At 46.8% G+C, this 27,630-nt stretch overlaps 1 protein-coding gene across 2 annotated transcripts in view; it reads left to right on the top strand.

Annotated features, from left to right (window-relative positions):
* The window catches only part of SLC30A9 (solute carrier family 30 member 9), a 783,215-nt gene that overhangs the window by 477,729 nt on the left and 277,856 nt on the right, over window positions 1-27,630 (top strand). For both annotated transcript variants that reach the window (XM_086962700.1, XM_086962699.1), the window contains exons 14-15: window positions 15,948-16,055; window positions 26,184-26,349. In XM_086962700.1, the coding sequence (XP_086818826.1) occupies window positions 15,948-16,055; window positions 26,184-26,349 (274 nt within the window). The remainder of the gene's footprint in view (window positions 1-15,947; window positions 16,056-26,183; window positions 26,350-27,630) is intronic.

Here is a 27,630-nt window from a genome sequence, read left to right as displayed (position 1 = left end):
GCTGCCTGACAGTCAGTGTTACTAGCCAGTTCTACCGTGGCTCACTGAGGCTGCAAACGATAGAACTTCAGTGTGCAGCAGAATGGAGACAAAACAGGAAAATTAACATTTAAGAGAGAGTCCGTGTTGTTTGTTGTGCATTGTTGTGTTCAGGGAGAGGTATGAGAATTCACACACCCAAACCGAAATAGGTTCTTCAAAAAAAAATGGTTGTACCATTTCATGCCCGACACAAGATGGCATATACATGGAATCCATCTGTGTTGTAATGTTATATGTTGATACGTAGAGCCCACTAGCACCCAGAAGGGTGTCATGGCACTGAGCAGGTGTGAATCTTGCCAAACATTGGGCTGAGTGCGATAACTCAAAAAGCCAGGTATTCAGCTTTTTCTAAAATTCTAAAAGTAAGACGGAAACTCTTGTGTAGTGGTAGGTCATTCCGCCCTTCAGGAGTCATGTGGGAGAAGGCTTGACTGCTAGATCTGGTTTTCCGTATGAGTGGGTTGAGTCCATGTTGGAGTCTGTACAAACAGAGTTGTCTGGAAGGTTTTTAAAAGCAGATGTGATTGTTGAAGTATACTGGGCCCCTGTTATATAGTGCCATAAAAATGTAGGAGAGCAATTTTAATTGTGCTGGTTGAGCGGACGCACGCTTAGCAGAACAGCTACTCTGCCCATCCGGTAATTGTTTTAAACTCACTCTTACTATTTTTAAAATAGCTTTTCCCAGCTGCGCTACAGGGAACCCTTTAGTAATCACACTTACCTGCTCTCTTGCACCCTCTGACACCCGGTACCCGTGCTCTCCCCGTTCCATTGCAGGAATTTTCCCAATAGATGCGGAGGGAGGCGTGGCTCATTAGAAACACTTCCGGGCTAGAGGGGAGGAGGGCGCAACGTCATTGGCTGCTCACTTCCCTAACCTGCAGCATAAAAACCTGATGCAATGCGCCACGCGCAGCGGACGCGCGCTTAGCAGAACAGCTACTCTGCCCATTCCGTAATTATTTTAAACTCACTCTGTTACTATTTTTAAAATCGCAGCTTTTCCCAGGGAACCCTTTAGTAATCACACTTAGCTGCTCTCTTGCACCATCTGACACCCGGCACCTGCGCTCTCCCCGGTCCACCACGGGAATTTTCCCGATTCATGTGGAGGGAGGCGCGGCTCATTAGAAACACTTCCGAGCTAGAGGGGAGGAGGGCGCAACGTCATTGGCTGCTCACTTCCCTAACCTGCAACATAAAAACTTGATACCATACGCCTCAAGCAGAGAACGCGGGCAAGCCCGTCTGTGGCCGGCTGGGGCTAGGGGCCACAACCCCTGCTTGTCTCATCACCCATGTCAGGAGCTACAGCCCCAACTCACTACACAAACTAAGAGGATAAACCCCTGCTTCTTGCCGCTTCTCGTGGAACTTAGCAGATCAACAACCCACATGCTCGCACTGTGGATTTAAGCTCCTTTCTGCCCCACCAACCAAAAAGAATCAGCGAAGCATGTACTTCTTGAATTGCAGGTCACTCCCTAAACACACCATGGAAATCTCCATGCTTTTAGAGGAGCTCAACCCAGATGTTTTGTTTCTGGCAGAGACTTGGCTCAACACGGAGTCAGAACCTGATCTCATCCAGGCCTTCCTGGATGAGATTAGAATACGTGAAGACTGCATAGTGGGAAGAGAAGGTCATCTAGCAGTCATCCATAAAGATTGTTATGGGTGTCGCAGCTCCCCTCACCTGATACCAGACTGTGAAAGTTTGTCTTTCGCCACAGACTTCTCCCCCACTAGCACTTTTTCTGGGATACTATGTATCGGCCACCCGTAACCTTATATATCGGCCACCCGTAACCTTTGGACAATTCCTTGAAACCCTTCCCTCCATTACAGTCAACCTAGCATGCAGCTAATCTAATTTTACACTACTAGGGGATTTTAACATCCATTTTGACGACATCATAGACCACACCGCCTTAGAAATGACCACCAGCCTCTCTGCGCTACAGTTTAAACAACTTGTGCTTAAACCGACCCATACCAAAGGGCATTTACTTGACCCCGTTATTAGCAACTGCGCAGGTCTTGTAGTAGGAACTCCCTCCCCCCTCCCATGGACCCACCACTTCCTCATTCCCCTTTCCTGGTTCACTCCAAACCCCCACTCTCCTACTAAGAGTTATTCGTAGGGAACGAAATTGGTCAAACCTCCCCCTAGTTGACTGGCGGGCGGCTCTTGAAACTTCCAGACCATCTAACAACCCTGACCCCACTCAAGCCAAGAAGGAGTATAATAGATGGATCTCTAATTCACTAGACTCAGTACTCTCTATGAAATGCACCGAACCCAAGCGCAGTGCCAGGACTGCCCTCTGGTACTCCTCTGGTTTACGAGAAAGGAAACGTGACTGCAAAAAATGGTGACTGGAATTACTCCCCTTCCAGCAACACTGCGTATAGAGAAGCGATAAAAACCTATAAAAACGAAATTAAAGTTGCACAATCAATCTTTTTTGAAGGAAAAATCAACGCAGCTGCCTCCAGGCCAAAGGAAATATACCGCATCGCGAAAACCCTCCTCAAGCTCCCAGAAAAACCTCTAAACTTCATCAATGCACAAACAGGCTGTAACAACCTGGCAGAGTTCTTTTTCCAAAAAATACAAACCATTTATACCTCCTTTTCCCCCACACAGGTCCACACTTCACTCACTAAATCACCTTAATCAAGGCCCGAGCCCTTAGCCACACTCGAATCTCTTCCCCCCCTTACCCCTACTATGCTAGAATCCATCATGCATCAGGTTAAATCCGGCTCCCCCAATGATCCGGCACCCCAGGGTACCCGGCTGCCAGTCACCAGCAACCTTCTTCCCACTAAACTTGACCTGCTTAATGCCTCCCTATCGGCTGGCACTGTCCCGCTTCCCTGGAAGCGGGCCATAGTGAAAGCCCTCCTCAAAAAACCTAACCTGGACCAGGACAACCCCAGTAACTATTGACCAATTTCTCTGTTACCTTGAGTGAAGAAGATCCTTGAGAAACATGCCAACATAGTATTGGCCGAGTTCTTGGAGACCAACCACCTGCTCGACCCTTCCCAGAAGGAATTCCGTCCCATGCATGGGACCGAAACCGCCCTCGTCGAAGTGACGGAGGAGGCCAGGAAGATCATGGATCAAGGAGTCTCTGCAGCTATCATCCTCCTTGACCTAAGTTACGCCTTCGACACTGTCAGCCACAACATTCTTCTTCACCGACTCACTAGCCTAGGAGTCTCAGGAAAAGCAATTGCTTAGTTTAAATCCTCCCTTTCAGACCGCTCCTTCCAGGTCTTTGAGGGAGAAACCATCTCCCCCAGCAAGCCTCTTAGCTGTGGTGTGCCGCAGGGCTCCTCTTTAAGCCCTACACTGTTTAATATATACATGAGCCCCCTAGCTGAGATTGTCAGCCCCTTTGAGATAAAAATCATCACCTATGCGGGCAACACTCAGCTTAGTGGCTTATCAATCATCCCAACACCACGTCTCAAGTTGAACGGAGACAAAACTGAGCTGATGCTCTTAGGTAACCCCCCCCCCCAAGCTCACCATCAATGCTTTATGGCCTACCTGCCTTGGCCCTACTCCCATACCAAAAGACACAATTAATAGCCTGGGCATCTGGCTGGACAAGTCCCTTAATTTTAATTGTCAAGCCGCTAAACTTTCAGCCACTTGCTTCTGTCTACTTAGGCTCATACGGAAAATTCTCCCCTTACTGCCTTTCCAAGCAAGACAGATCATGATCCAGGGCCTTATTTTGTCTCGTCTAGATTTTGAGAATGCCCTACCTAGGGGCCCCCAAACCACCCTGCGTTAGCCCCAGATTATCCAAAATTGTGTAGCCCGAACACTCCTCCAGATCCCCCGCCGACTCCTGTTTAAACCCAGACTAAGGAGCCTCCACTGACTCACAGTCCGAGAAAGAATCGAATTTAAGGCCCTGTGCATCACCCACCGAGCCTTTTGGAAAACAGGCGCTATCATCAATCACTCATTGGTCATCTCCTACCACCCGAACAGACCGCTTAGGTCAGCATTCTCTCACTTCGCCACTCTGCCCAGGATTAGAAGAGCCAGATGTGGGGGCAGTTCGTTTTCTTACAACTCTGCCAAAGTCTGGAACTCCCTTCCCTTACATCTGCGCTCAAAGTCCAATTTACTCTCCTTCCGTAAACAGTTAAAAACCCTGCTTTTTAATAAACCCTGAATAAAAATCCTACTGTCACTTGGACGCGTTGTCTGTAGAGTTAGGACGCCTGAGGGTAGCTATCGCGCGTAACAAATGGTCTTTTTATTCCATTCATTCATTTTGTGTGAGTAGCCAGTGTAGCTCCTTCAGATGTGTTGTGGGAAGTTGAGAGTGAGACTGGTTGCCACCTTCTGGTGAGTTTTTTGTTGGTCCAGTGTAGGGGGGGTTCTGTTGTCCAGCTTGCCTGTAACCTAAATTGTCTTCCTTGTCACTGGCAGATAAATCTCACAACTAGGACCTGCCTCCCTTGTCTCTCTAGTCACGCTGGCTCCAAATCCAGTAAGAGGGAAACATCCTTTACCGTATAGTCAAAACCATAACGTGCCTTCTCTACACAGTTACTACCCAGACTGTGATGTTACAACACGCTCCTTTACCCCGCAAGTCATTACGACGAGTAGTTTATGGCGCAAGCTGTTGGAGTGGTGTTGGATTTTAAGTCCCAAACCTTACCTACTTTTGCTTAGACTGTAGTTGGAATAGTAAATTATACTGCTCCAAAGTCCAGTGCCCCCCTGAAGCAAGTTATTGTAATGACTTGCAGCGTAAAGGAGCACATGGTAACATCACATTTGGAGTAGCGACTGCACTGTAAAGGCATTGGTGGTAAATGCTTGCAGGGTTCGGTCATACATCCAGCAGGAGGCGAGGGTCTGACCAAAACTGCCCTCCACCCATAAAAGTTGCTTCCACAGGCATCTTTTAGAACATTCCTGGGCATGTGAAGAATCAGAAATCTGCTGTCTGAAGAAAGTGAAGGAAGGCAGGACCTGCTTGCCTTGAATCCCGGACATCAGAAGTGATTCCAAGGGTCATTTGACTGATAGCTTAAACTACTGGGACCCAAGCTTTCAGAGGCCGCTCTCCCTACAACTGCCCAGTTCCATCTGGACCTGCCTTGGACCTACCTGATGCCCTCTGTTAAAGTTCGTCCTAACCCCCAAGTAGTGTCCCTTTGGGCTTGTGTTACAGTTTTCTCATGTCCCCATGCTGCAATAAGTGAGACATAGAACACTTTTGCCAACTTTCTGCCTGGAGACTGGGATCACTACCAATGCTGAAGCCGTTAAACTGCCGGTCACCCTCAACTTTGTGGTTTGCCCTGATGAAGAAAATCCAACTTCCAGAAAAGTTTCTAGATGCGAACGCAGAGGGTTTGAAAGAGACCAAAGCAGACAAATGTCAAGGCCTCCCTGGGCACAGACGTTGCCCGCTTGAAACTTTCCAGTTTGTCGACTTCACCCGGAACCCTGCTCTTCATCAATCTGCCGTCTTTAGGCCCCATTTCGGATCAGGCTTGTAGTGTGTCCTTCCAACAACTTATTCACAACCACTTTGCTTCCATAAATATTTCTAAGCCAGAAGGTAAACTTTCCACCAAAACTAACCTGGTCCCTGTATCCTGCCCGTACTTCATTGCAGCTGGCCTAAACATTTAACTTTGGCCCGGTCTAGCATGACCAGATACCCCTGGTTGGCACTTTGCGTTTTTTGGATCTATTTGTAATTTAGACTTTAAAAATGTATATCTCCGTTTCTACCTTTTAGATTTTTGTCATCTTGGTTTAACTTTATTGATTATAATTCTCTCGAATTTCTAAATTGGTTTTGGAATTTTTTTTTGCTGTGTATTCACTTTATCACCGCATGATTGCTACATAAATACTCATTGCCATTAAGTTAAGCCCGGCTGCCAAGCTACCAGAGGGATAAGCGCAGGTTTATTTAGTGACTTTAGTAGTTCACCCTAAAAAGGATTGTGACTATTATTTGAGGTAGGCTTTTATCCTCCTCCCCGAAACTAATATTGCAGTTTCTTACAGTTTCGTTTTTGGTCGCAGCCTGCCAGACAGCACAGCTGTCTGGTTTGTTATAGACATCTCGGGAACCTTCAGAAAGTTTACTTATAAATGCATACCACCCGTTGGTGGTTTTGGGGTTTTTGGTTTGGAATGAACTTTTTCTAGCTTTCTATTTCTGGCTTTAGTTGCTTTAGGCTGTCCAGGTTCAGTTCGTCCCTCCCGTTGCCTTCATTGTGTTTACTGTCTTCTTCCATTAACTCATTTTCTGTAAACAGGGCAGTAAATCTTTCGTCTCTATTCACATTTGCTAAGTATTCAAAGACCGAGGTCAAATGTGAGGCGCTGTCTTCCAAGGGCTCTTGTTTACTTTTTTTCTGACTTTAAAGCAAAAGTATTTAGGAGACAATCTTGCAGGACTCTGGGGGTAAGAAAGATATTTTTTTATAGCACATGAGTACATTTAAATGAACTCTTAAGTATATCAGAATAAATCAAAATTACACTAGGTGATTCCATTTCCACATATTTTCATCTGTGCACTGTGTAGTTTTATTAGTAAAACTGTATTTCTGCAGTAGGGGATCTCTGTGTATAGTCATAATCTAGTGAATAGTCCTGCCCATGTGCGTGGACCCCGGCAATAAAAAATAATCTCTTAAGTTTTCAAAATAATCCAGACACTGCAAAGACACTTAAGAGAGAATTTAAAGACAAATAATGCAGCCTATATCCACAGGCTACACTGTCCAGTACTTCAACTAGAAATTCCACCAAAAAAAACACCACACATAATACAGCCTGCCCATTTTCTACCATAGAGAAACGTGCCTCCCCCAGTAAAAGACTCTGGAATGATAGAGAGGGACAGACAAGCCCCATAGGCTGCCATTATGTGGCTTAAATAGGATACTGTGCCTTTAAGAGAACTTTCCAGAACTTCTCCCAGTATCCCAGAATGCATAGCAGGTCCTTCTACTTTCAGTTCTTTTTTCCGGCTCCTGCTTACAGGATCCTGGCATTGAGCTCTCCCTTGTTTCAAGGGTTTATTGGATATTTTGGCACTTTTGTGTTCTAAAAGTGTTTCAATTTACTTTCTTGGTGTTCTCTTTCTCTTTTGTGTGCTGTTTCAGGCGTTTTAGGGCTCTAAAATGCCTGGCCTTTTTGATAAGTGTCCAGCATGTGGGAGGAAGAAGGCCAAGAGTGATCCCCATGATGTCTGCATCGTCTGCCTCCCTGAGGATCATGTCCCTGAGGACTGTGTCATCTGCCAGCAGTTTACTGCTCGGACTCTAAGGGACAGGGTGAAGATCAGGCTTTCTGGCCTTGAGGAGAGGCGTCTGCAGGCTGCAGGTGGGTCTGGGCAGGCTGGGAAGGTTCCCTCTGCCTCTGCTGAGGCCTCTGGGGGTCTCCCCAGAGGCAGGAAGTCCAGCAAACGGTCCCGGTCTCCGTCGACGTCGATTGCATCGACGACGACGACGAGAGGGAGGACGGCGGTGTACTCCCCTTCTCCCCGGGGCTCCGGGTCGAGACGGCGTGACGGCTCGACGTCGAAGATCATGGAGAAGTCGCCGTCGAAGCCACCGTCGACGTCATCGTCTTCGTCGACGTCAAGGTCTTCCTATCGACGCCGAAGGCGAATTGACAAACATCGATGCTCGCCGTCGAGGCGACACCATTGATCGCCGTCGAGGCACCGCTCGACGCCGAGGGGCTCCTCGACGTCGAGAGCATCAAGAAGAAGACTGAACGCTCGACGTCGCGGAGGCGGCGTACGACGTCGCGGAGGAAGAGGTCGACATCGAGGGGTCGGCGTTCGACGTCGAGAAAGAGAGGGTCGACGTCGCGGAGGCGGCGTTCGACGCCGGAGTCACGGAAGCGTCGTTCAACACCAGAAAAGCGACGCTCTGCGTCGAGCAGAAAGCGGTCGGCGTCTGGGAGTCATTCAGCCTCTCCAAAACGGCGCAAGAGGGATTCTAGTCCCAGAAGTCACGCTGCTTCTAGTGGAGGACGCAAGAGGAAGCGATCACCTGCTGAAGGGGCTGGATCTCCGCCCCCTTCGCCTAAGGGGTAACCGGGCTCGGTGTACTCAGAGGTGTACACGCCATCTCGGCCTCGGACTCCAACTCCTCCTCCTGTTCCTAAAGAGGATCCTCCACCCAAACCTCCACTTCCTTCAGGCGACCCACTACCACCTCCTGTCCCTCCGCATGGGCCCGCCCCGCAGCCGAAGGTTCCTCCGCCGAGGTCCACTTAGCTGCCGTCTTTGCCTGTACCTCCTAAGGGGACCCCAAAACCGAAACCCCGTGAGGAGCCAAGGAAGACCCCGCCACGGAAACCGGTGGAGCGGCCACGGGCTGGCAGGTCTCGCTCTCGCTCTGGGAGAAGGGAGAGATCGCGACGCAGATCGTCCACGAGGTCGAGACGCCGCCATAGGAGGCGCGAATCTCGCTCACACACGAGATCCTCTGGGACCAGGGACTATTCTCCTACCTTGTCGGGGTCACTGGACACAAGGGTGTCCCCGATTGATGACCTGGTGGCGTTCCATGACGTCCTTCTTAGGGGCGCTGCGAAGTTGGGCATATCCTTGACGGTGCCTACTCCGAAAACTTCAGTCATTTTTGAGACATTGCATCAAAAACACCTGTCTCGTCCTCTCCTGCCTCTGGTGCCGGGCCTGGAGGAACCGCCATGGCTCTTTTTCTCACCCCTGCGGTGACGAAGGCGGCTCCATCGAGGTTGCTGAAAAAGTACCGGGCTCCAGATTCGGATCCGGCCTTTCTGAGAACGGAACCCCCACCGGACTCTGTAATTGTGACGGCGGCCCGCAAACAACATGCCACCACCCCGTCATCCACGGTTCCCCCGGATAAGGAGTCCAGATGGATGGATTCGGCGGGAAGGAAAGTCTGTGGAACTTCCGCTACCTCCATGAAAGCTGCGAGTGCCACGGCGCTGTTGGGCCGATACGACCGTGCCCTCTGGGACTCCCTCGAGCGATTTGCAGAGCACTTACCTCGCGAGAAGCGTGAGGACTTCCAGGAAGTGCTGAATGAAGGGATGCTGGTGGCGAACCAGATTATCAGCGCTGCAGCTGACACTTCCCTGTTGGCTGCTCATGGGTTTTGCCATGGAGTCAACCAACGACGCCACACATGGCTCCGGCTTACGTCCCTGAAACCGGACGCACAGCAGAGGGTGGCCAGCCTACCATTCTCCGGCGAGACCCTCTTCGGGAAGCATGCGGACGATGAGATGGCCCGCATGAAGGCGGAGGCCGAGACGCTCACGGCTGTGGGCCTGGAGAAGCCCAAAGAGACCAAGAAGACGTACTGCCCTTTCCAACGGCGGTTGGGTGGGCAAGGCTGAGGACTTGGCCAGGCTTCGGGACAATCGCAACATCAACAACAGTTCCGTAAGCCGTTCCAGAAGCGCCAGAAGGGCAGAGGAGGCCAGCAGTCGGCTCCGGCGCCCAAGGGCCAGGCGGGGTCTAGGCCCTAGGAACCTACTTCCCCCGGATCTGTTACCCACTCCTGTAGGGGGAAGCATTCAATTTTTTCTGGCAGAGTGGAGAAAAATTACTTAGGACAAGTGGGTGCTGAATATTGTTTGCAATGGATACAGTCTTCGGTTCACCAGCCCTCCTCCAGCAATTCCACCGGTCAGCTCGCAGTTTCAGCTGCGCGAGCTTCAGGCGGAAGCGGATATCCTGTTGAGGAAAAGGGCGATAGAAGACGTCTCAGAGAGGAAGAGGTCTGTACTCCCGGTTCTTTCTGGTTCGCAAGAAGGACAGGAACGAGTTCAGGCCCATTCTGGACTTGCGAGAGGCAAACAAATGGATTCGCAGAGAAAAGTTTTGCATGCTGTCGTTGCATCAGATTTATCCTCAGTTGCAACAGGGAGACTGGCTATGTGCTATAGACCTACAGGATGCTTACTTCCATGTGCCCATTGCACACAAGCACAGGAAGTTCCTGCGGTTCCAAGTCGGCACCAATCACTGTCAATACAGAGTACTCCCATTCGGACTGAAGTCTGCGCCGAGAACATTCTCGAAGTGCATGGCGGTGGTAGCAGCACACCTGAGGAAGAACAAGGTGTTCGTCTACCCGTACCTGGACGATTGGTTGATCAAGGCATCCTCCTTCTCGGAAGCGCGAGCACACTTCCAGAAGACGTGCGTTCTCTTGAACAAGCTGGGGCTGCACATCAACATGGCCAAGTCTGTCCCGACTCCGGTCCAATGCATACAGTACTTGGGAGCCTCCATCAATACGCTGTCAGCAGGCGTGTCTCCTTCGGAAGAGCGACGATTATCTCCTTCGGAAGGCTCAGGCTCTTATGACAACTCCATCTACAACAGTGAGGACGGTGTCTTCTCTACTGGGATCGATGGCCTCTTGTATCTTCCTGACGCCACACGCACCGCTGCACATGAGACCGCTGCAGGAGTGCTTGGAGGACCAGTGGGATCAGAGGAAAGGATCTTAGGACGACAAGATTCGACTGTCGCTGCATGCTCTTCAGTCTCTGAAGTGGTGGTGTTCGGCGGAGAATCTCCTCAGAGGGGTTCCCTTTCACAAGGACATTCCCACGCAGACTGTTGTGACGGATGCTTCTCTCCTGGGATGGGGAGCTCATTCCGGGACTCTACAGATTCAAGGAACGTGGTCGCCGATGGAGGCCACGTATCACATCAATTTCCTGGAACTCAGAGCTGTTCACTTGGCACTGAAGGCCTTTCTTCCGTCCTTCCAGACCAACTCTCTGCTTGTACAGACGGACAATACCACCACGATGTATTACCTCAACAAGCAGGGGGGTTCGAGATCACGCACTCTGTCACAGGAGGCGCAGGCGATCTGGCACTGGCTCTTAGCCAGAGGACTGACGATAACGGCCACCCATCTACCAGGTGTGCAGAATGTTCAGGCAGACGCACTGAGCAGACTGGTTCAGAAAAACCACGAATGGGTCATAAACGACGAAGTACTAGGAGAAGTCTTCGCAAGGTGGGGAACTCCAGACGTAGAATTGTTCGCCACCGCCGAAAACAACAAATGCAGAGACTTCGCCTTCAGGTACTACCAGCAGGGGACGCTGGGGAATGCGTTATGGATCGACTGGACGAACAGCTTTCTGTACGCCTTTCCTCCCATTCCCCTGATTCCGGCGGTGCTCATCAAGCCGGCCCGGTCCAGGGCTCGGATGATACTCATTGCCCCGGAATGGCCCAGACAGTGGTGGTTCACGGACCTGCTTCACCGATCTCTCCTTCCTCACATTCGGCTGCCCTGCAGGCCGGACCTTCTCACGAAGTTCGGGGGCAGATGTTGCACTCCAACCTCTCGTCTTTGAGTTTGGCGGCATGGCTCCTGAGATAGTGCAATATGGCCACTATCTGCCTGCGGATTGCATGGACATACTGAAGGAGTCTAAGCGACCTTCCACTCGGACATCCTATGCTTACAAGTGGAAGAGGTTTTGTATCTGGTGTGCGTCCAAGAACTATGACCCGACGACGTGCAAGGAAGATGTCATCCTTCCTTACCTTCTGCATTTGGCGCAGTCTGGACGTAATGTTCATTCCATTAAGGTTCATCTCGCCGCATTGACTGCCTACAGGAAATGCCCTTCCCAGACTTCCTTTTTCCAGATCCCTGTGATCAAAGATTTTCTGGAAGGTTTGAAGAAATTATTCCCTCCTGTCAGGCTTCCTTCGCTTTCATGGGACCTGAATGTGGTGCTGTCCAGGTTGATGAAGGAGCCTTTTGAACCTATTCATAAGGCTTCGTTGCAGCACCTGTCCTGGAAGGCGGCGTTCCTCGTGGCCATTACATTGGCCCGCAGGGTGAGTGAAATTCAGGCGTTGTGTTGTACTGAACCTTATACTGTATTTCATGCTGCTAAGGTTGGTATGCGTACTCACCCTAAATTTCTTCCCAAGGTTATTTCTGATTTTCATGTCAACCAGACCATAACTTTGCCTACGTTTTTTCAGAACCCTTCATTCCCAGCGGAGAGGTCTCTCCATTCCCTGGATGTTAGGAGGGTGTTGAAATTTTATCTGGATAAAACCAAAGATATTCGTAGAACTGACCAGTTGTTAATCAATTACGGATCGGTCAGGACGGGTCTTGCGACCTCTAAGCAGTCCATCTCTAGGTGGATTGTGTCCTGCATACAATTATGTTACCAAAAGGCTAATAAGACCTTAGGAGGTAAGCCTAAGGCTCATTCCACCAGGGGCAAAGCTGCCACGACAGCTCTGCTCCGTAACGTGCCGATTGCTGAAATCTGCAAGGCAGCCACTTGGAAGTCGGTTCATACCTTTGCTAAGCATTACTGCCTGGACACTGACGCCAGGGCAGACGCTCAGGTTGGGCAGGCTTCACTGCGGAATTTGTTCGCACAGTAGTGGCGTTATGTGTTTATTCTCCACCGCCGCTTTGGTGTGGGGATGGGCTTGCCATTCTATTCACTAGATTATGACTATACACAGAGATCCCCTACTACAGAAGGAGTCGTTTCTGTCCTGTAACTCCAGTTCTGTAGTAGGGGTGTCTCTGTTATAGTCATAAGCGCCCGCCCTCCTCCCCGGTGGAGATATTTCATCATGTAAGGAATGCGACAGGTCTGGCGTGCTTCGCCTTCAAAAAGAACTGAAAGTAGAAGGATCTGCTATGCATTCTGGGATACTGGGAGAAGTTCTGGAAAGTTCTCTTAAAGGCACAGTATCCTATTTAAGCCACATACTGGCAGCCTATGGGGCTTGTCTGTCCCTACCTTCCTCTCTATCATTCCAGAGTCTTTTACTGGGGGAGGCAAGTTTCTCTATGGTAGAAACTGGGCAGGCTGTATTATGTGTGGTGTTTTTTTTGGTGGATTTTCTAGTTGAAGTACTGGACAGTGTAGCCTGTGGATATAGGCTGCATTATTTGTCTTTAAATTCTCTCTTAAGTGTCTTTGCAGTTTCTGCATTATTTTGACAACTTAAGAGATTATTTTTGATTGCCGGGGTCCACCCACATGGGCGGGACTATTCACTAGATTATGACTATAACAGAGATACCCCTACTACAGAACTGGAGTTACAGGACAGAAACTACTCCGTCTGTGCAAATGTAATGGTAATTTCAATTGGAAATGTGTTTCCTGTAATGGCAGTATGCTACCACACCATGAATACTCCACTGTATGCCACTTCACTCTACTCTGCAATACTCCACACCTCTGCACTCTACTCTGCACGACTCCACTTTACACCACTCTGCATCACTTCACTCTACTCCTCTCTATGCTAGCCTGTACCACTGTACTCTATGCCAGTGCACTCTTTGTCACTCTACTCTAAACCTCTGCACTCTTCTCCTCTGCTCTCTACACCACTACAGTCTAGGCCACACCAATCTACTCTGCACAATTTCACTATACCTATTTGTACTCTACGCCACTCTGCAACATTGCACTCTTTGCCACTGCACTCTATGCCAATACACTCCACTGTACTCTGTAACACTCAATTCTGTGCCCCTGCACTAGATCCCAATTCACTGTATGGCACTGTGATCTACTCAGCGCCATGGCACTCTATGCCACTGCACTCTACGCTACTTTACTCTACGCCTTTATACTCTATGCAACTCTACGCAACTACACTCTACCTTGCATCACTCCACTCTACAGCACTTCAATCTACTCTGAAACAACCTACCCAACGCCACTGCACTCTATGCCACTCTGTGCCACTCCATTCTATGTCACTGCACTCTATGCCACTCTACTCTTAACCTCTGCACTCTGTCTCAGTGCACACAACATAACTGTACTCTGTTCTGCATCACTGTACTCTGCGCCACTGTTCTCTACTCCACTCTACACCACTGTACTCTGACACTGTTTTCTGGAACACTGTGCTCTCCGCTGCTCTGCACTACTCCACTCGACAGTACTGCTCTCTGCATCACTCAGCTCTACACCACCCCACTGTGCACCACTGCACTCTGTGCCACTCTGCTCTGTGCGCCATTCTAGTCCATCCTGCTCCACTACACCCTGTGCTTCTTCGCTCCACTATGCACCACTCCACTCCATTATGCAACACTCTAATCAACGCCACTGCATTCTAGGATGCTGCATTGTATGCCACTGAATTCAGTGTCACTGTACTCACTGCCACTGCACTTTATGCCACTATACTCTGCAACACTTTACACCAATGCACTTTACACCAGTCCACTCTACTCCACTTCAATTTATGCCATTCTTAGGAACTCCAGAATTCAACACTCTCTACCACTCCACTCTTCGCCATTCCACTCTTCACCATTTCACACTACAACACTCCCCACCACTCTCCTCTCTGTCACTAACATTTCGCCATTTTGAACAGCAGCCGCACTGGTGTTCAACCTGGATAAAACACATCGACAAAGCAAATAGCTCTTGCATCGGCGAGACCTTTTAGCTTTGCCAATGCTTGTTTACTTTGAGATGTGTTGCCAAAAGAAAACTTCTGAGTGCAAGAAAACAGCACATATTAAGACGGAGGCTGACTTACCTGTGATCAAGAAGTAATTACCTTACATGTCACCACGCTCCTATTTAAAGTTTGTTCTTTTATTTATGGCATTTAATGTAGTTATTTCTTTTTACTAGTTCTGGCAAATATAGATAGGGAAATGATACACTATTGCCACATTTCACAAAAAATACTCTGAACGAATTAAACATTGTTAAATGGCTTGTCAGGTAAGTGCCTAAAACTGATTAGGTTTTAAATGAAAACTTATTATCAATTCACCAATAGTGAATTCCTGGTTGGCTTCTTTTTGTTAAGACAACTATTGAAAAAACTGCGACTTCATCTTTTATAGGACTATAAATTTGGCTTTTAGCCTTGGTGTAGTACTGACACAGCCATACACAGGTGTTGCTCTTTGTGGTAACTGTCTTGAATGGATGGTGCAGCCATATGTCTCTTTGTCATTTCAGACCTCATCCTGGCTTTTGATTGAGTAGAACCTATGGGACATTTCCCATTTTTGAAGTAGGCAAAGACATTGTGGCATTTCCTGGTTTGTCTATTTTCGTGACTGATGATTTCCAACTTTATCTTGATGTGCCTTCCCTGATCACCTCCCTCCACCTGTGGGATTACTTTCTGTTAATGAGTCTTGATTGTTAAATATTATGTATGAATTGCTACCTAAGCACTACCGAAATATCTTTTTTCAGCAAATATTGACAACCCAGTGGGTTCAGTCGTGGTTTACACCTTTGGATTTTGAGGAGGTTACTATCATTGCCTCACCTATGTCGCTAGGCTCTGTATTCAAGCAGTCTTCTTTGACTTTGAGAAATATGAAATGACAGTTGTAAGCACATTACTAACTTCATCCTGTGAGACTTATCTAACTATTCACACCACCTCACTTTTTTCCCATATGTGGTCTTCTATTGTTTAGACAGTAACTCCATTATGGTAGGTTGCCTATTCGTCCTCTTTGAACCAGGCCTACTTGGGAGCACAACTGTCTTAAGAATGGTTTACCTCTGTCTTAGCATCATGCTGCAATACTCATTGAATCCAGATTTATGGCATTTCTCCCATAAATGGATAGTCAAACTGATAAAATGCTTTGTCTTATGAATCTCTTGGGGTTTGATGTTTCACTGACTGTATTGTTGCCCTGTTTTATTGTGTATCGCGTTGCACTATTGAATTTTATTTACAGTACACTATTCATGTCTCAGTACTCAGTTTATGCTTTATAATAAAAACTTGAACAAATAAAATAAATAACCATCACTTTTGGGACTGGATTTAACTGCTTTAATCTTTCTTCAGTGATGCTATCCTGTGATCCCAGTACAAATGTTGTATTGCTAGAGGATGCCGCAGCTGTTATTGGAGTGATCATAGCTGCATCTTGCATGGGATTGACATCACTCACAGGTAAACCTGCACAAAATACCTTTAAAAGCCTGTACCATTATCCTTACATGTCGCTTTCATTCTGCTGCTTTCTTATTATTAGCTTGTTGTAGACTACCTGGTAGTCTGAGACCCAAACCTTGCATTGTAAGTGTGCGCATGGCTGTTTCATAAACAGTGGTCCCTATTTTATTACTCCGTTCCAATTCTTCTCTTTGGTAATAATTATTTCTGGTATCATTATTGTATTTGTGATGTTTTGTTGCACACTATAGCCCCATGGCGTTTTTACAGTGTAAAAGTGATTCATAATGCGGAATATTGAGGGCGTAACCAGTTTTTCATCACTCAACATAATGTATTTTAAATTACTGTGAAGAAGTTTTTAAAGAACATCCCAAAACGTAATCACTTCTTTTGGTCTTAGGGACCATAAGACTCATACCTATTACTGAGTATAAGTTCCAACTGAATTTAGTACATGAATGTGCATTCCAGGACGGCTGGCTGGGGTTAGTATATTGCCATATGCACCAAGCGTAAGCCTTGGTATTTGATTCGCCCCTAGACCTGTATGTTGTAATGTCTACATTCACTTTTAGCAAGGTGCTTTGTAGCATTTTGGATCAACTAAGGTCTGCCTGTCAGAATTTTTGGCAAGTTCAGATGAATTTGATTGAAGTAATTACTCAAGAGGAGACTAAAGAATTCATTGTGGTTCAAGACAGTGTACTTAGTGGCCATTATTTCAGCTCATCGTGTGCACAAGCTTTGAACCCTTTCTGTTAGTCCCCCCATTCATGTGTTTCTTCCTAGGCAAGCTGGTGCTGAGAACGAAGACTGCTTTCCTGCCAATAGCGGTGTCCTCATTTCATCTTGAGCAATCCATCACATTAGCAACATTCAATGCCCCTACACATCTTTCTGCACTGGCTGGACCCTAGAGGAGTCACCAGTTTCTACATAAAACGCACGAAAGACATTAGATAGCTCTTCATTGGGTATACTGGCTGTAAAATGGGTAAAGTGGTTCCGAAACGGACAATCTCTAGATGGATTATCCTTTGTAGTAAAATTAGTTACGCATTGGCTAGTAAAGAAACACATGAGGGAATCAACCCTTATCACCCCAGAACCAAATCTTACACTGCAGACTTAGCTGAAGGTGTACCTGTGGCAGACAAATGCAGGCAGATACGTGATCATGTGTCAATGCCTTTGCAAGAAGGTCACTTTACCTGTTTTGTGCTCCAAGATTTCTTAGTCTAATCGTTCCTCCTTCTGGTTATTGCTTGGGAATCTATTCACCAGTGAGGAATCACCAGATAGAAAAAGTTACTTACCTCAGTAACTATCTTTCTGGTGGAAACTCTTTCTGCCTGCAGATTCCTCACTGACCCTGTCACCATCCCTTCTTCTGGAGAAAGTGCTAATATCCTTTATAATAAGATGTCAATTTAGTTATGCCCTGCACTATTTTTTTAAAACTTTATTTACCATTTTCCATTTTCAGTATATAATACACAGTAATCTACAGACTCCTATATAATGACATGATAAAGAATGCACATATCGAGAAAAGGAACAAAAAAAAAAACATCATTGACTATCAATATACCCAAACCTTCCCCCACAGTGTGCAAATCGTGACAAAGGGTGCAGTCAAACATTCCTAAGGCATACAACCCCATGGTTCCCAATATACCGCATTGTAAAATGTGTTTTGATTGCTCCTGGTAGGTATAGTTGTTAAAGTGCCATGTGGTGAAATCATTAATCCAAGAAGATTCACGGAAGAGGTCATCAGCCTATTCCAGACGGGACCAAGCCGCCACTCAAGTGTGCAGAACGTTGTGAGTGTGCTGTCATGTTATACTGTTTAAGGGGGCCCCAAATGTCACGTGTACGAGACGTCCAGGGAGGGTGGAGGCAAATAAGTCATAGTTGAGGTTACAGAAGGCGAGGCTCGTGAGCCAATCCCTGTGTCGTGGTGCAGCTTTGCTCCCCCATTTTAAAGCAATTTCCTGTTTAGCCAATAAGAGACTTATTATTATGAACTTCCGGACTGGTTTTGGGATATTTGTGACAGAGCCCATCAGAGCCACCTCTGGGGTTGGGATCAGTTTGAGACCCACCATTTCCCCTAGTGTGCGGTGTATGGCAGTCCAGTAATTGCTGACCGCACTGCATGTCCAGGTGAGGTGTACGGAATCAGCATGCGAGAACTTGCATTTCAGGCAGTGGTGTGGCCTGCCTGGGTCTATTCTATGTGATTTTTCAGGTGTAATGTATATTCTCCTAAGGAATTTCTAGTGAAGGAGTTCATGGCGGCTGTTTAAGGGGATTGTCCTAATCTGTTGGCAACAGGCTTCCCACTGGTCGTCTGTGATGGGATGCCTTAAGTCCGTCTCCAAAGCATCGCGGATTGCGGAGTTGTTGAATGGGATCTCTGCCGCGCATGACCTGTACAATTTAGAGATTAGGCGCGTGCCCGTGTCATTGTCGAGAACTATTGATAATGGCAGGAACGGCCTGGGTTCCATGGGGAATCCAGGGATCTTGGCGAGCACAGCAGAGGTGATGCGGGTGAGTACGAACTTGTCCATGAACGATGCGCCAGGGAATGCAGTCGTGTCGGAGGTAGACAAGGCCTGACCATTGATGTAAAGAGCGCCCACTGTGGAAATGCCAAATCTAGTCAGAGTACGCTGAACCATTCTTTTCCCGGTAAGAGGGAGCCAGCGTTGGTTGGGAAGCGGCAGGCTCGGAGAAAGAAAAGTCGGGGATCCCATCTGCCGAACCAACTTAAACCATGCCCAGCTAGTGGTGAAGACTGTCTGGATATCCCATGGGTCCCGCGGCAAAAACAGGGGCAGGACTGTGTTTATGGTATCCGGTACGAGTAGGGTCAGCCTCAAGTCGCAGTTACGTGATCCTGGCATCATAGTAAAACCAAGCGTGTGCAGAACTGCACTGGGCTACCAAATAGTACAGCTGGAGATTAGGTACCCCCATGCCGCCTCTATGATACTCTGGGGCATTTGCCCCCCCAGGCGAGCCGTTTGATGAGTATGTTAATGGTGCGTAAAAAATCATTAGGGAGTGGAATTGGTATATTATTGAATAAATAGAGAAATTTTGGGAGCACCACCATTTTAATCAGTGCGACTCGTCCAGCTAGCAAAAGTGGGACTCTGAGCCAGCGTTCTACCTGCGGTTCCAACAAGTGTATCGCCGTTCCATAATTGGAGACAATGATCTCAGCGGTGTCGAAGTAGATGTTGGTGTCCAGATACTTGACCGACTCTATGCCCCCAGTCAAGGAGAACTCGGTTTCCCACTAGGCCGTACCCGGTGTGAGAGGAAAAATGACAGACTTGTGCCAGTTTATACCAAGGCCCGAGAACCCCCCAAATCGAATGACTTCACAGATCAGCGGGTCTAAGTTATGTTGAGGGTCTCGGACATATAAAATAATATTGTCTGAATAAAGAAATACCAATAGTGGTCCTGTATTAAATTGGATTCCCCTGTGTAGGTGGTGTTCTTGAAAATGCCGGACTAGGGGGTCCATGGGCAGGATAAAAAGCAGGGAGACAGAGGGCTGCCCTGTCTTGTGCCTCGGGACAATGTGAAGGAGCGAGAAAGAGTGCTGTTTAAGCACAGCCTGGCGGTGTGGCCAGAATATAGCAGCGCCGTAAGCTTGATAAACCCAAATGGCATACCCAACCTTCTCATTACCGTCCAGAAGAAAGGCCACTCCAAGGAGTCAAATGCTTTCTCTACGTCCATCAGCCCGCTGCAGCCGGGACATCAGGGTTGAGTCTTTAGAGGGCAGCAAAAAGAGTGCGTAGATTGAGAGACATGGAACGGTAAGGCACAAAACCCGATTGAGCAGGGGAAGATAATTTTGTCCAACAATAATGCAAGACGGATCGCAATCGATTTCGCCAATATCTTATATTCGAAATTCAACAGCGATAGCGGTCTATACGATCCACATTGCCAAGGGTCTTTGCCGGGGTTTGGTAATAATATGATAGCAGCTTCCCTCAGGGTGGGAGGCAATTGGTTCCATTCCAAAGCTTCATGGTAGACCTCAATGAGTCTAGGAGCTAAGATGTCCTTATATCGTTTGTAGAAGTCACCTGTAAACCGGCCCAGACCAAGGGCAGTAGAGCCATTAAGTGTGTCTATTGCGTCAAGTATTTCATCCTTTGAAAAAGGTTCAGCAAGGAACTCCTGCGTATATTTGTATAAATACACTAATGCGATTTCCTCAAAGTACCCCTCACGCTCTGCGGGTGAGTGATCATGTTTGGAAGTGTATAATTGCTCATAATAGGACAGGAATTCGTCCCATATATCAGCGGTGTCTGTTAACTTGGCCCCTGTGGCTGCGCAGAGCTCAGTGATGTGTGCTTCAGAATACTGGGGTCTAAGCAGCTGTGCCAGCGTATGCCCAGGCCGCTTGCCTTAACCATAATGGTGTGCTGTAATGTATTTGCTAAGATAATGTGCTTCCCTATCGGCCACTTTGCGTAATTCAAGCAGTAACGATAGTCGCCACCGTTCCTCTTCAGATGTGTCCCAACAGCTTTTTTATAGATGCATCTAGGGCCGTCAACTGCTGTCCAATGTTGGCGAGAGTTTTCTGTAAATCTCTCAAGACTCCCCCGTGTTTGGAGATCACAACACCTCTTATGCATGCTTTAGAAGCCTCCCACAGTGTCACCCAAGTGTCTACCGAGCCCGTATTGAGGTCAAAGTAGTCTTCAGTGGCTTCCCTAAGTTCCGAATCAAACAGTTCGTCGCTTAGGGCCTTGCTATGGCATCTCCACCTGCGCTCCTGTCCCTCAGGCCTGGGGACAAGAAGCTTGAGTAAAACAGGTGAGTGATCTGTGTAAGACCTGGGCAAAGTCTTGGCTCTAGTGTGCCATGGAACGAGGCCAGGGGAGAGCAGCCAAAAGTCTAATCTGGTCCATGTATTGTACGGGGCTGAGTAGTGAGTATATCCCGGGTTTGTCGGGGATCGCAGTCTCTATATATCAGTGAGTTGAAATGTGTGCCCTAGGCTTAGAGTCAGCAGTGCCAGAGGAGCCATCAACTGTGCAGTCCATAAGTAGGTTGAAATCCCACCCAATAGCAAATGGCCTGTGCCCTATCATGTGGGATTAGTGTCTATCTTGGAAAAAGTCCGGTCTAATAACATTCGGGGCGTAGATGCATATTAGCGTAACCAGATGGCCCATCAGATTGCCCACTACTATAATGTGCCGTCCTTCCTGATCTATCTGGGAGTGAGTCAGTGAGAATTGGAAATGTTTATGAATTAGAATTGCAGTACCCCTTGCATATGTGCTATAGTTGGAGAAATAGCGGTATGGCCCCCAACTGGAGACGTAGTGAGTGGTGTCAGATTTGGGTAAATGCGTTTCCTGTAGGAAGGCAATGTCGACTTTGTGTCATTTCAGATAGTGTAGGACATGTTTTTGTTTCTTAGGGTTATTTGAACCCCGAACGTTCCAGGACATGAGAACGGGGTTTGAGTGATCAACTAAGTCAGGAACTGTGTTCTGTTGTGCCATTTTGTAGATTAACCAAAAACGAGGACAAAGTGCCATGAAAGCCATATAGGGAGCTGGTAATACAATGAGAACAAATGAAGTGAACCCCTTCCCATCCCACCACCCAACCTCGCAAACCCACATGCACGGTGAAGAACCCGTTAACCAAGATTCAAATGCATCATGTAAACTTCTTTCTCGAAAGGATGTGATAATTTCCTGATGCATTAATTTCATCAATACCAAACAGAATGCTACCCACCTGGGGGATTAGGGGGGAACGCTCCGTCGAATCCCAGCATTATCAAAACTTTATAGTAGAATGATATACATACTATCTTAGAGATTACTTATACAAGCATCAACAACTAAAGCCTGTGAAATGAGCAGGTGGATGGAAGATGGCAAAACAAACATAGGGTTAGCCATTTGAGAATAGGTTTATGCTAGCCACAGAGCCGCTATGGATCGGGGAGCTGTCACCACGGTCCTCGCTCTGATGGGAATTAGTGGTCTTGTATAAGGCTCAGAAAGCTCGCGCCTCACTTGAAGTCTCAAAAAGGCGAGGGCACCCATTGATGTCCATTCTAAGGCGGGCCGGATACAGCATCCCGTAGCGGAGGCCCAGGTTTCGAAGCGTTGCCTTCACACCCGTGAGCTTACGACAGGCCTCCTGGACCATTAAAGTGAAATCCGGATAGAGTGACACGGTGTTGCCCTGCCATGCCAATTTGCCACACTCCCTGGCAAGTCTTAGTGCAGTGTCTATATCCCTGAAGTTCATGATGCGTGCTATGACCGTCCTAGGAGGGCAGACAGGATTTGGACGTGGGCCCAGCGACCAATGCGCTCTATCCACTACAAATCCGGTGGTAAATGCATCCTTGCAAAAAATGTCCGTCAGTAGGGCCTCAACAAAGGTGTTCATTCTGCCAGTTTTGGTGGATTCTGGATTCCCGATAATCCGGAGATTGTTGAGGCAGCTGCGGGCCTCAAAGTCCTCGTTTTTTATTGCGACATCCTTCAGAATCTTCTGTACACGCTCCAGCCTCTTCGTTGATTGCGCAGCCCCGTCCTCCAAGTCGGATATGTGGCCCTCCGCATTATCCAGTCGACGATCGTGAACGTCCAGTCTGGTCCCATATGCGTCCGGGCGTTTCTTCACAGCATCGAACCTGTGGTCGAGCGATTTGAAACGAACCCTGAGTTTGGTGAGAAAGTCAGGATTTGAAGGGCCCATGTCTGGAGCAACTGAGTATGCCTGCCCGCTCTCAGCCATGTTGGGGCGCTGCTCGTGTGTCCCATCTGCAGCAGCTGTGAAGGTGAGTAGCCGCTGCTTAGGGTCTTTCTTGCCCATTTCGGTACACTCAGTCCCTAGTGATGCAATGACCCTAGGTGTAGATGCGGGTATTGAGGACAGAGTGAGTCACCAGCACAGTTTTTGCAGGGTCTCTGTGTCGCAGTTAGGGGCAGGGGGCATTTGGGTTAGTCAAAGCGGCCCGATGCCCACAGGAGTGTTAGGACTGTATGGCAGTTGTAAGGACCAGTGCAGTTGGAGGCCAAAACGAAGGAGGCCCACCTAGGAACCCGTATGGATCCGGAGCCTGGAATGTAGACGGCTCACGATTTATTTAGAGCAGAGAGGGCCTGCTAGGTCGTGTTGCCATATGGAGACGCTGTAGGAGGCCGAGTTCAAAGAGTAGCATGCAAGGGAAGCCACATGGTTCACAGGCCTCCCAGATGTCCATGCACGAAGGCTGCCCGATCTTCACTCCCACACCCCGCCAGCACGCACAGCCGAGCCGTTTCCCCCCTACCCAGCCCCGGGACCCCTTTCGCCCCGGGGGGCTGTGGGAGCGCCGAAGCGTACAGTACCCCAGATGCGCTCTGTGCAGGGGGGGACACACACCACGGCGGGATGGGCGGCACAGACGACACAGACGTGCGGGGGAGCAGTGAAAATTCACTCACTGCAATTCTGTAACAATGCGGGCCGGGCAGAGCGACGATTATGGATTGCAGAGCGACCTCAGTTTCAGCCGAGCCCTAGGCCGCAGTTGACTTCTCCCCCTCTGGTCTTAGGGGACAGAATCCTTGCATTTTGGTAGGGCAACAGGAGCGTTTTGCCAAGATAGACATATAGTGGCTGGGCCGTTGGGCAGAGCTTCAGTGCCGCGCGGCCATCTTGGTCCGCGGCTTGGCCACGCCCCAATGCCCTGCACTATTATTCAAGTATCAGTCTTTTTAAATATACTGGGAAAGATGCAGCAAAAACAGCAGAGAACTAACATCAGTGAGCCAGGCCTGTGTCTATATGGTTCTCACTGACATCATCACGACTGACGTTAAAGCTGTGTCAAAGCTGTGTGCCAGAAAGCCATTGCAGAAGCTTTCTGGATCCAGTCTTGTGCCTGAGATATTCAAAGAAATACATCGAGTATCCACCAGAAAGGTCATTACTGAGGGTAACTAATCTTTTCTATTGCCTTGCTTAGTTAAGAAATCAAATGCTGAACCCGCTTTCAAACTGTCAGCCCCTCTTTCATCTCCTCTTGACTTCCAAATCATAAAATCTGCAGTTAATTTGCCAACTTATTTCGAAGAGAGTTATTGCCTTGAAAAATCTAGTTCTAGTTTTACCAGGATTAGCCGTATTGGTCCTTTTTGACAATTCAGCTGCATATGACACTTTCTTTCAACCCATTTTCGTAACTCATCTTTCAGAGGCTGAGGTCAGAGGTAATGGTTTGCAATGGATACCCTCATTTCTTACAGATCGAGGTCAAGCTGTAGTGCATTTATCTTGTTGCCTTGTCTTCTGTCAAGTTCATTGTGGGTTCCTCAGTGTTCTGCAATCAACTTTGGTATTTTCAATTACATACAACATAGTTCTCACGTATCATAAGAAAATGTTTGGGTGCCATGCAGACCCACCCCTTGTGTCTTACGAATTCAACACTCTTTTACGATCACTGAGCTTTAGAGATCTTTCAGAACAGTTTGAAAGACTTTGCCAGTTGAATGTTAAAAATTCTAACTCCAGTAAAACATAGACCCTTATTTTGTCTGTTCTGACCCAAATCTTGGAGGCCACCATTAACTGGAGATCTGACATGTAATTTAGGAATTATCTTTGACCGTCACTTGTGCTGATGGGCTGTGATAACACCATTTTGTGTTTGTTTTAAGGGTTTGAAAGATCTTTATTAATTGTGCTGCAAAACAATCATGTAGGCATTTATATTTTCAAGACTGGATTACGTTAATTGGATGTATCTTGGCTGTTTAAAAATATTTTTACATAGGTTTTGCTGTAATAATTGAGGCATGACTGGTTGGTAATTACCCCCTGAAATTGTTTAACTTGTCGCTTTACTTTGGCACTCTAATGAGTTCTTGGTCTTTCACAATATCTCATACAAGTTTGCTGGAAAATGTCAGTTTATTGAATTCTTAGTCTGCTGCACAGATAACCAATTTCCAGAATCTCTACTCTTGTCCTTGACTCCACTATGCAAACCTATCCCTCACTAAGCACTCTATATCTGCCAAAGACTTTTGGCAAATACAGACCCTGGCCTATTGGAGTTGGGAGGAGGGTGGGAGACTGAGAACTTATTACTCTAGCCTTCTAGTTGTCTTCTGCATTGACACAGTTTTCCTTTCTTGTTACAGACGAGAGTTAATACTGTTACGGATATCTCAAACTACCACGCTTTTGGCTAGGACCTTAAAATTAAGATGCTCATAATTTCTGAACTCCACTGAATAAGGATGCTTGTTATAAATTAGCTCCCATCAGGGGTACTCCTGCAGGCAGGTTTGTCAGGTTGAACTGTCTGTGTTTTTGCAAAACAATTTTGTTTTGCTTGTACTACTGGCAGATAATTTCAAAACCATGTGCAACACAATATTCCTTTCCCTTAACGCACTCATTTCTTTGGCGTTATGTTTTTTTTCTTTTTAAATCTTTCTTCTAATACATTCTGTGAGTCCTTATTACCACGAAAATACTATATAACTTCTGTAATACGTTCTCTCCAATCAGCTTTTCTGTACCAAATGTCATACCACCAGTTTTGATTTCCCTAAAATAACGTAAAATCTTGTATTTTTGGCAGCTGTCTGGTAGACGAAGTGTCAAAAAGGGTGATGATTTGTAGGGCACAGTGCAATGCAGAAGAGATTTGACATAATCTCCTAGAGATATTCTGGCTGTTTGAATCTGCAAAGAGAAAAGTTTTTTGAAGTTACAGATCACATGTTCGAAATATCAATTTGAGTGGGGGTAGCCGATGTAATTATTATAAAAAAATTGGAAAGCCAGAATTATATATTCTCCAGCAAGTCAAATGTGAAAATTGAGGTTATGAGTTGATATTGATAAGATCTACGTTTTGTTGTAGGTTATAGTGATATAACCCAGGAAAATAAAGTTTTCTTGAAGTTGAAATTACATGTAATTATCTCAGTGAATCAATTTGCATGAACAAAATGTACTGTATAAAATTGTTTAGACAAAAAGGCTCACCGAGCATGTTAAACAGGCATTGGTAACCCACTCTGTGATTACATTCTACAGGTAATCCATATTATGACTGCTTGGGTTCATTAGGCGTTGGAACACTGTTAGGAGCAGTATCAGCATTCCTCATTTACACTAACACTGAAGCACTGATAGGAAGGTCCATCCAACCTGAACAACTACAGAGATTGACTGAGCTACTGGAAAGTGATCCTGCAGTCAGGTAAATAGAGGGAACAAAATATATATTTTAAATGCTTAAAACGTTTTGTCTGATATGAAGAATTTTTTAAGGCTTCCATCTCTATAATGATAGTTTTTAATTTTGTTGTGCTAAGACATATGGTTGCCTATAATTCTACACACTTAAGTTAACCCAAACCATTAAGGAAGTGTCAAATTAAGTGAAGTCAAAATTAACTTGGTATAAATTAGCAATTGCGCATAATCCGTGACATCGCACAATAGAACGTGTTGCACTCTATGAATTTGTTTTGGATGTTAATGTGTTGGATTTATATTTACAGTAGTTTGTTCAAAGTATTTTTTGAAGAAAGCAAGCTATGATGTAGCTTGACATCTAAATAGCCCACTAAAAATAGATTAGGAATGTAACCGCTGTCAGTAATACATACGTGGAGACCTATTGCCTTACCTCACCCATTATACTCTAGATTAGAACAAATTACTGTTGCACGATGTAGCCCTGGAGTAGTAGTTTTTTTATCAAAGTGTTTGAGCATATAACACTGGGCCTTTGTTCTGCTTAAATGTGTTAGACTTGGCCCTCTCTGCATGGTCACCCCTAAACGTTTTTGCATTCACCCCTCCTGCTTTGCTGATTTCGTTTTTTTGGTTTTAGGGCTCTGTGCACATTACCACTGTTAGCCAATGCTAAAGTGCTTGTGTTCTCTATCCGTAAAACATGGTCAAATTTGCCTACATCTGATTGGCACATTTAATATACTCATAAGTCTCCAGTATATGGTACTATGTGGTATCCAGGCCCTGTAAATTAAATGCTGCTAGTAAGCCTGCGCAACTCATTGTGACACCCACTAAAGATGCACTTTAAAACGTGTCTCTGGCCTGCCACTGCAGACTATACTGCATTTTTAAACTGCCAATTTGACCTAGCATAAAAAAACTTTTTCCAGGCCTAAACCTTCTTCTTTTTATACATATGTCACCCCTAAAGTAGGGTGGTAGTAAAAAAACTTCTAATCTCCTTTTTCGCTACTCTGCCATTGGATAACATTTACACATTAACAAATGCTATATTTTGATTGAGAGCAGGTAGAAATATCATGTTTAGACTCAAATGAATTGTAATTTAAAATGCCCCTTTTAGAAAGTTGACATTTTCTTGTCCTATTTGTGCCTTCTGCCAGTGCCCTGGATCACATGACTGTGACTTGCTCTGCTATAGGGTTTTGTATTTTCCCAGTGACATGAAAGGGATTAAGCGTGGACAGGGTGTGGCACTCTGCCAGGATGGCTGGGA

Source organism: Lissotriton vulgaris, chromosome 3_1 (assembly GCF_964263255.1).
Source record: "Lissotriton vulgaris chromosome 3_1, aLisVul1.2, whole genome shotgun sequence".
Lineage (NCBI taxonomy): Eukaryota > Metazoa > Chordata > Amphibia > Caudata > Salamandridae > Lissotriton > Lissotriton vulgaris.
The sequence above is the reverse complement of the archived record's forward strand: the minus strand, read 5'-3'. Positions and strand labels throughout refer to the sequence as shown.